General features: G+C 38.5%; 1 protein-coding gene across 7 annotated transcripts in view; it reads right to left on the minus strand.

The window, feature by feature from the left end:
* PTPRK (protein tyrosine phosphatase, receptor type K) overlaps positions 1–9,451 on the minus strand; it is a 321,847-nt gene extending 312,396 nt beyond the window's left edge. For all 7 annotated transcript variants that reach the window (XM_026845144.1, XM_026845149.1, XM_026845148.1 and 4 more), the window contains exon 1: positions 9,329–9,451. In XM_026845144.1, coding sequence (XP_026700945.1) covers positions 9,329–9,338 — 10 coding nt within the window. In that variant the 5' untranslated portion in view covers positions 9,339–9,451. The remainder of the gene's footprint in view (positions 1–9,328) is intronic.
* Positions 9,452–10,327: the final 876 nt, after the last annotated feature.

Genomic DNA, 10,327 nt, shown 5'->3' on the forward strand with positions numbered 1-10,327 from the left:
CACAACTGAAACATACTCAGTGTAAACCTGTTCCTTCCCTAATATATCCACCTAAACAATTGCCTCTTCAAAGCCTACATACTTGCAAATGAGGTGTGTGTGACACCCCACCCCCAATACAACAGATTTGCCTTTTCAAAGTATCTCTGCATATAAAGGTGGGAAAGGGAGCAAAATAATAATAATAATTTAAAAAATAAGCAGCAAAGGGAGCAAAAAAATAAGCAAGGATGGAGGAGAAAAAAAATAGGGGGGCGATAAAAAAGCCTTACTAATCATAATTAGCTTGATAACAGCAATTTGAACAAGTATCTATACAAGCAATGACAGAAATGCCCAAATTTAAAATCTTATTCTTTTCTGAATACAGTCATTTCATTAGTTCACCACAACCTAAGAAAAAAATTTGCATCTTCTCAGTTGACTCAAAATCTGTTCTGTAAAATACAGTTTTATTACTACCAAAGCTTTAGTCACTATTGACAAACATCAATGACTGCTGCATCAGCATGGACTTGCAGCAAAAGCACAACAAGGGAACATAAATTCCATACTGAGCAGCAAAAGGGTTAGAGCTCAGAAATCAATATTTAAGCAGACAGGAAAATTTCAGGCACTGTACATGAAAAAATGTGGAGGAGAGCATCACTTCCCTTTGTTTTCTTGCTATTATGTGGCTTCCTGAATTTCACCTTATCTTACTTTAAGGCTTTTTGTCTGCTTTTACAAGCATTGCTGCTTCTGTTGGGATTGTCACTGCTCAGATTATAGATATGTCGGTAATTCAGATAACAGATTCCAGTTGTGTAATAGGTCCTTTGTTAAAAGTGGGATTGGGAATGCCCTTACTCTGTAGTGAATTCAAAGTATCTCACAGCTTCACTTCCACTAAGAGGCTTCGTTTCTGATGTGACAAAAGTGGGAAGTTAGCACAGGGAAAGGGAGATATTCTGTCAAGACATCCATGCACAAAGGATTACCACAGCACCTTGACCACAGAAATACTAAACTGCATTAGCAACTACTGTATGTTACTCACTCTATTATAGGGCTTCTTTTCATCTTGCCTGAACACCATCCCTTTTCATACACCATGGTGTTTTTCCTTCACTTCCTCACCCAAATAGTTCCCAGGCCTTGTTTTTATTTTCACTCTTTTAAGTAGTAAAATTATTTTACTTTTCCCCCCCTACTTCTAACCTGGCTTCTCCTACACTTCCTACAGGACAGTCTGTAGTTATACTGTTGCTTGAACCTGGCATTCATTGGACTGCTAAAAATTGCACCCACGTGAGTGGGAGTGAAAAGCAGAGCAATAAGGTTTCCAGTCAGGGCAACCTACAGAAATGTCAAAGCTAAAGAACAGAGCAGACGGGAAGGGAAAGCCACCTACACTTACAGCAAATTGAAGCAACCATGTAAATATAAAATAAGTTCACATACACTGGTTGTCTGCTTTTTCTCTTTTCTGTGAAAGGGTCCAGCCAAAGGGTGACAGAGGGTACAAAGTCACCAGATGTGCTGACCCCATGCCATGCTCTGTGGGCAGGAACGCTGCGAGCTGTGCCCATGCTCTGAGCCAAACAAAGCCACATGAGAAGCAGCAGTACCTTAGCTCAGGTCTGGCCCTCCAATACACCCTAAGATAGCCAGAAAATTTGAAGGCAAGGCAAACTAGAGTTATCTTCAGGACAGGGAAAAAAAACCTGTATATACATATATAACATACACACTCACAAGCAGGCTGAGTTAAAATCATGGTAGGACAACAGCACAACAGGCAGATGCAGTACTGAAAAGCAGGGCTGATTTACTCTTTTCAATGCAGGGAAGCAGTGAGAAATCAAACAAGCACTAGTCCTCAGTGTGCAAGCTTCCAGCCTTGCACACTCTGAACACTAAATGACTCAATCTGGAATACCTTCCAAGCTACCAAGGTGCTATTCAAACCTTGTTTTCCCTGCAACTCCGAAAGGCTAGCACAGTACCATTTTGCTTTTTGTTCACCCTTCACAATGCTAACAAAATAGCAGCTTCAGGTAATGCCTCTTACTGACATTCAGTTCCCCAAGCAGCAGCTGAGTTCATATAAGCAATGAAATGTTTCCACTTACAGACCGGGCTCCTGACAAACAATGGCAAGAGCTGACAAAAATTGGTCACTCCCCTTCCCCCAAAAGTGCTGCAGTGATGGCCAATACCATCTGAACATCTCACGATACAGACATCGGAAGCTAGAAAGCTGCACCATGCAACAGAAGGCTGCATCACAAGCAAGAACACCATTATGAATGCTCTGATGGTACCAGCATGGCAAAGGTAGATGTGCCCAAGATTAACCTCCTACTTTGGACCTCTATAGCAAGCAGATTTCTCACCTTGCTTTAATTTATTACTCCAGATTCAGAGTAATAAACTAATATGCTGAACAAGTGAAAAAAGAAGAAACGAAGAAAGAGAAGAAACAGTTTCTCAGAAGGCAGCATTTTATGCAGCTTTCACTGGAGTTTGGTTATGCTACACTTAAAATAACAATCTGACAGATATTCTAAGATGTAATTGATATCAGTAAAACAAACTCATTTGACCCACACTAGCCAGTAAAATGATAAGCTATTCAAGAACAAATGAGGTTTTTTTGGAAATCCATATTGCATGGGAGAGGTTGAACAATGGCTGAACAAAACAGTATTATAAGTTTAAAGAAAGAAAAAAAGCACAACCAACCAAACAAATATTACTCTACATGATCAGGTATAGCAGCTGGCCTTCAAGGTGAGGTATATTTTGTGCAAATACAGCAAGTAATCCTTTTTAAATGTTGTCTTTCACCACCCAAATGAAACAGAAGAAATCCATCTGTCTCAATGAATGAAAAACTAACACATAGATGTTACTCATGTGAAAGTCATTTCTATTACTACAAAAACCTTACTTCTATTAATCCCATGCCTAAATTTCCCAATTAAAAAAGTGGCTTTTCTACATGTACAAAAGCGCTACACTGCATTAACTATAAAGCCTTCTCTGCTTTAGTGAAGTGTGCTTGAGAACAACAGGGAATCCTTGGAATTAGTCAATAGATTGATTAATGCACTGTACTCAGCGAGCCAAATGGGATCAGGATGTTTACAGGTGTTCAGGTAGACACTAATTGCACTGCTCTAACAAGGAAGGCTTCTTCCTATTAAAGAAGATACTAACAAATAATACAGACAAGAAACCAACCACAAGGCTTATGAAATAAGAATAGTAAATGTTTTTTGCAATCAAGAAAGTATTCCAAATAAATTCAGCTCTGTAGTATATTGACAAGTTAAACAGGAAGCAATTTATCAGTCAGCTTTTAGGGCCAAGGAGTGTATGAATACTGAAGTATCTACGGAAAAAAGAAATTCTCTTAGTCACCTTACATAAAAGATATCTATCCCATCACATGCAAAAGGAGAAACAACCAGAATTTCTTAAGAGCCTCAAACACAGATCCAAGCTTTTGCAAATTATTTCATCATGTAATGACCCAGATAAGCTTTCAACGATCAAACTTGAAAACCACTACCTTCCTGAATTGCATTTGCCAATCCATGGACTAGTCAATAAATTCCCTTGTGCATAGTTTCTCTGATCTATTACCTTTAAGCTGGCAGTGCGAGCCATACAGCAGCAAAACCTTGAAAAGTCAGTTCTCAACCACTCTGTGGTTGGTAAACTTTCTTATTTTATCTATTAAAATAAAGAGACCCAGAAAGTATTCTGTTTGAACTTCATCCTTCTGTAGCGCAAAACAGCAAGCTGGAACATAATGTGTGGTGCAGGATCTCTGTGGAAAAGCTTAGTAACCCAGGACATGGTGAGGGCTCTCCTGCTGCTTGCTAAGCTTTTGTCCTGCCAATGCCTCAAGAAATACCCAGCTTTTGCCAGACACTGCTTCCTGGTTAACTTCTGTCTGACTATACCCATACATATCCACATAATTTATTCATGGGTTGGTGGTTTCATTTCTAGAGGAGAAAAATTCAGGTTTAAGAGAAGTAAAAGGCCAAAAGTCTCATATGATGACCTCTACATTGCAGCTTTCCTTCCTCAGTCACATTCATATGAGATGTATATTAAAATACAAATTTCATGACCTTCTAGCTCCCCTCTCTCATCTATACACTTCACAAACACTTACGTTAGTCCTGGGCTGAAATTAATTTTGAGTCACACAGGTGACACAAAAGCTATTTCCTTTCTGTACAAGGCAGAACTTATATAGCACACAACTGACCTTCCAGATCACAACAAATACTCTATGCTACTTTACGGGAAAGTTAAAGTTGCACACAAGTCTAAGGGTGTAATTTTCATATTTCTTTTATGCACCCCAGAGGTTTATACAACACCTGTACCCACTCACACCACCAGCTCCCATGGTCTTCATTGGCTGCACCAAAGTAACAACTCTTTTTACAGCTGCACAATGAACTGGCTTAACAAGCCAACACATGTTGCATAGTACTCCCCCAACCCCCATCATTATTTGCAATCCACACCAGTTCACAATCACATGCACATCAGAAGACACTAGGAGGAGGCAGCAATATGATAATGCCTCTCGGAATGACAGGACATGGGAATAAGTAGCCAGAGACATTCTGCCTAAAACCAATATAAAAGAAATTACCATGGAAGTGTGGTCTAAGATTACTTGTCAACACACTTCCTTCCATCTCCATTGCCTTTCACAATGTACGTTCTCCATTCTGAAATAACTGTGCCGTCTTCCACTGGGGACCCCAAAACATCAGCCTAAACCAAAATATGTAATCTTTTACTTTTCGGGACTGTTGTGTTTCTTTTCCTTTTTTTCAGAGTAGCGAATTTCTATTCTTTAAAACAGGGCAACATGCAACGTAGTATGTCATATGTAATTTCTGCAAAGTAAAAACCTAATTTCTCCTATACTCTTAACTGTAAAGAATAAAGTTTGCATTTGCAAAACACTAATACTGAAGAACGTCTTTAGAGATTTAAACTGTTCTCCTTTAGTCATGCTGGATGACAAGTGCAACTAAGGACTTACCCTACTACTGTTAATCTATTTTCCTCAGATTTCTAGAAAACTAATTAAAAAATATTAGCACACATCCAATCCAGGAACATTATCCATCTGAGATCGGAAACAAGATGTCCATCTCAGCACCTCACTACTGTCCACTGTAATTTAGATATTCTTCAAATTGCATTTGTATCCAGGAGTGTAATAGCTCTTACATTTAAAAAAGCCCTTCATTAAGACCTGTCACACAGCCCATTATAGGCTCTCATGCCCTGACCCTGCATAACCTCAGAATAATGCTGCTTTTAACTAGCAAACCAAACAGGGTAAATAAACTATCTTTTCTATCTAAGGGTAAAAACATCTGTAAATGTATGATCAATATGGATAAAAATCACCCCTTTGCATATCCTCAGTGATATAAGAAAGCACTATTATTTACTTTGTCACCTGCAAAACGAAGTTACCCACACAAAATGAATAGTCCCCTAAAATAATTGAAAAAAATCCACAGCCAAAATTGGATTTTATCTTAATAGCATTCTCCAATTCCTATCTTGCATAGTATAATATATAAAAATCATACACCTAAGAACATAATGCATGCTCTAAAGGGTTTGCTTCAACATATAGAATATGCCTTTCTTCAAAGGTACAAAGACCATCAGGTAAATGCTCTGACTTCATCTTTGTCACCATCTCTACAAAAATGTAACACTTAGGTTACCAACCTTGCCTCACACAAAGTGCAAATTCACAGTTGTGAAGCCATTTCTACATAAGGAACAACTCAATTGTTTTGGACCATTCAACCTGGAACGATGTAAGGAGAAAGGTGTGTATTTTATATAAAAGGTATTTAAAAACTGAATGGGTTGAAGGTGGTCATTAGGAATCAGCTTTGCTTGCTGAAAAGGCCAACATGTATCAAATGGAAGTCACGTACAAGTTCAAAACAAGTAAGAAGAGATGCATCTTCCCATGATTTGTAACAAAAGCTGTCACTCTTGTAGGACATAGTAGATACTAGAAGGCTGCAAGGATCCCACACACAGTAAGACAATGCTGAGAGCGCAAAATTGTGAATTCATTAAGAACATCACAAATAAAGACCATTTCTAGCGCAGAATATTCCTAAATGCCAAACAGCTGGAAACTGGGAGAACATTCAGAGCATGATCAGCACTTATCCGTCCTACCTCCACATTCTTCCCTAGGCAGCTGCTAACAGCTACTCTCAAAACCAGAAGACCTTTAGCTTCATCTAGCACAGTCGCTTTTATATGCTCTTAGAAACCTGATGTTGGACATCAGGTGTTTTCCAATGTTTCAGTAAGTAATCCAAAGGTTTTATCATGTAAGCTGCAGTTCAAGCAATTTACAAGTTGGTATTTAAAGCTGTACACAAGCACCTACTCTTAGTGTTCACTTTACTTCAAAATTAATAATTATGTACTGCATTTATTTTTCCCATAACAGACGATAAGTGGCTTTTGCCTCCACTCATTATTTGAGAAATACAATGTAGGTCACTGTAAAAAAATTCTGGTTGCACTAATTACTCAGAGGTAATTACAGTTGTCTTACCAATAATGTTTACTATTGCTATATCTGCTTTCCATTAGGACAAGTTTTCACATTTGTATAGCACTCTGAAGCATGTACCATTAGGTCTGAAGTTTCCCATGATTTATCCTTCTCCAAAACAGAACACTGAGTTAAACCCCTCCCTTGAATCAGAAGTAAAACATGAAGTAATTTGTCAAATTTTTCCCTTTTCCTGTTTTGTATGTGTCCTTTTCTCTCTCTCTCTTTTTTTTTTTTTTTTTTTTTTTTTTAATAAATAAGACTTTCTGAGCAACTGAAGACTAAAAATTGACATTTGAAAATTGTTTATAAGCCTTTATGGCTACAATGCTTCTGGGTGAATCAGGTAAAGTTAGAACCCTGAAAGCTGCATACTCAGTGTAAGGATATTATCTTAACATACTGGTAAAACAGTGCTCCTTCCAGGACAAAGCTGTACTGGATTCCAAAGACATGTAAGAGACAAGGGCTTCAAACACTACAACAGGAGAACGTACACTCCACTGAGAGAACGTCAATACATGCATTAAGCAGCTTTGTGTGTAGCTGAAGGATTACAGAGCCTCAGAAGAAGAGATGGAGAGAAAACAGTCCCTACCCTAGCACTTCAGCTTCTGTGCTGCTCCGTTTTTCTGGGTACCCCTTCTCTCATTCTCTGACTGAGCAGGAAAAAGTGAGGTGACTGATTCCTAGGAGATCCCTGGCTTCTACAGGTTAGAAAACCCAGCATTTTTCAAAGTGAAAACAGCAGTAGTTTAATTTTACCTATACCTTCATTACCACATCTTACTCTACTTGGATAACTTCTTCACGAGCAGTGGACTGCTTTCTAACCTACAATTTCAATAGCAATCAGACAGGGTCAGCAATGTTAAAAAACTGCATGGCAGATGATTGCATAGTTACTTCCCTTCTGCTTTTCCCTTGAACCTCTTGCTGCTCCACTTCCCGCAGACTCACCAATTTAGCACTCATTTTAAAACTGTGTTATATTCTTAGACTTAATTTAAAATCATGCTATTTCAAACACAAAAGAGCTTAAGTATTTAGATACAGCACAGATCTTAAGAAGTTCACAGTCTTCAGATTCCGAAGGGCAGTTCATCAGATAAGGCTGCTCACTTTTAGTCTGGATCTCAATTACCAAACATCAGACTTTTAAAAAGCTGTCTAGAATTGAAACCAGAGGAAGGAAAAAAATAAGAGCTTCTTCTGTATCTGTTTTGGACTATCTCTGAAACATTCCTTTATTCTGATAAATTTTACTGAGCAGCCACAATTTCACATACAGATGTGAAAAAAGAACTTCCTCCAGATGCTACACTTTGAAGAAGAGGGTCTGCAGTCTGCAGCAGAACTGAACAGAAAGAAGTCAGTTGCCAAAGTCAGAGCGCCCTGTGTCATTTAACTCTGAAAACCACGTAAGGATAACAGGTATGTTATTTGGGAGAAGCACAAAGCCGCTATCGTGTCATTTAGATTAATTTAAAATACAATTCCTCAAATTGCTGTTCTTCCAATACCAGGTGTGCCCAAGGTCTGAGAATATGAAATTTTTTACAAAATAGTGTTTCTACCACAATTAACATACCTCCAACCATTTTAACAAACCATGTAGACTGGAAAACACAAACTGCAAAGTAACTAATTTTGGCCTTCCTAGGGGAGATGTTCTTTTGAATTTGTTAACACAAGACCATCATGAATGTCAAGGCTTCAGGGCTTAAATTTATTCTTCCATATGCAAACTTGAAGTGCTAAGCAGTCCATTAAATGAGGTGTGGATCTTCCTTAATTAACCTATTTTGTAAGACATGGGCATAGTAACAGTTGCTCACACCAGTGACTCCAAAGTAGGGGGAACCCAGCTAGTTAGCAGTTAAATACAATTACATACACTAACCACCATTAATAATGCACAACAATATATAAAAAGCAGGGGAAGGAATGGTGCTGAGGTTAGGTTACTTCTGTGTGGCAACATTTCCCACTCCTTCCTCACACGTACCTCACTTCACAAAACCTTTTAGATACAAATAAAATAGCCATGACCTTTTCTCCTCCTCTGCATGATTAATTACTTAATGTATTATTAATTGGAAAATGTAGCTGAATTTCAAATGCTTTCATTTTCTCGGCATATCATGCTGTCTGGGAAGCGCCGATTAAGCTGTTCATCAAAGGTGAGCAGGCAAGGTCATGTAGGCTGTACCTCTTCAGTTATTCATTACCTGTTCTAAATAGTAATTAACAACAGCAATATTTCCATAAATCAAAGCTTTTCTGATTACCTTCAGATGATGAGCAGTTGTGGGGAGGGGAGGAAAGGAACCAGTGTATGGGTTTCTGCATGTATCCTTTTTTTTCACCATTTCTTCTAATGCATACGTGAATAATTCAATCGATACATTAGCTGTCATTTAAGATGCAGAATTTCACTGCTAGTCAACAGGAATTCCACACAGAATAAAGAAGAGGTTATGGCTTCCTTTCTCCCTTCCCTATGTCCCTCCTTTAGAGGGGATTTTGATCTAAGAAGGTTTCTCAAGTACCACGACTATTTATTACTTTTGTTTCTTTTTATTACCTCAATTATCAAGGTTAAAGTGGAGATCACAGAGTACGGCCTTCAAGCCATATACAGTGAGGCTCTGTGTTTTTTAATAAGCTTATCCCTTCAGTATCTGTGGAGTTTCTCACCTTGAGGCATCTCAGGTGGCAAATAGTGAGGCTCTTGAGCACTGACATGCACCCAATCGAAGTCATCGTACAAGTCTTGGTGGTAGTCACAGGGTCCAGGACCATCATCAAATGTACATCCCCCTAGGGAAGAAAGAGTTGTTATTAGTTTATTTAAAAGCAGAGCTCTTCCAAGAGTCAAGCAGAGGTGTCCCTCCTGGGCACACCACAAATATGGAGCCCATTTAGCCTGTTGCAGGGTTCACAGGCTTGCCTGTGCAAAGCTAAAAACCACAAACAGCTTATCCATCATTCTACTCACTCTTTTTAAAAAGTCTCTGCTTCACATAACCTATTTCCCCCAAGAACCCCTTCTGTCAGAGCAGGAAGTCACAGGCAGAATCACTCAGTCCAAGTGAAACCCAGTCCAATGTCTGTGTGGCAAAAAGCAACAGGCTATCTAAATCAAGGGGGAAACAGAAAATAATGGACTAGGCTCAAAAATTAAAGGTGTAAATCAACAGTTCTGATGAACTGAAAGCATAAGTAGTCCAAACACCAACAAGGATAAATACTGTGCACAAAACAAAAGCAGTCAGAGAAAATAATTGAAATTACTTAGAAATTAAGTAATTGCTGCAGGATTAATTGGATAATCTTGCTTTATTAAAACAGTCTAGCATAACAGAACACAAATTAAAGGCACTTTTTCAGGGTCACACAAACAATGGATATGAAGACCTTACAACCAAAGTTGTGAGAAGTGACAGGAAGAAAGAAAAGAAAGAAAATGAGGAGGAACGTAAAAGATGGGGGGGGGCAGTGACGGGACGGACACATGACACAGACACAACAAAATAATGTCTGACTGGTCTCATTCACTAAGTTTTTTATTTACATTATTCACTCAAGGCAATTAAGTAGGCTGGGCAAAAAGCGATAAGAAAACATGATGATCACAGAAAGAGATCAAGATTTAAGAAAGAAGAAACAAAGGAATCAAAAGAGCCTGCCTGAAGA

This window comes from Athene cunicularia (assembly GCF_003259725.1).
Source record: "Athene cunicularia isolate RWA chromosome 3 unlocalized genomic scaffold, athCun1 chr3_part1, whole genome shotgun sequence".
NCBI classification, from domain to species: domain Eukaryota; kingdom Metazoa; phylum Chordata; class Aves; order Strigiformes; family Strigidae; genus Athene; species Athene cunicularia.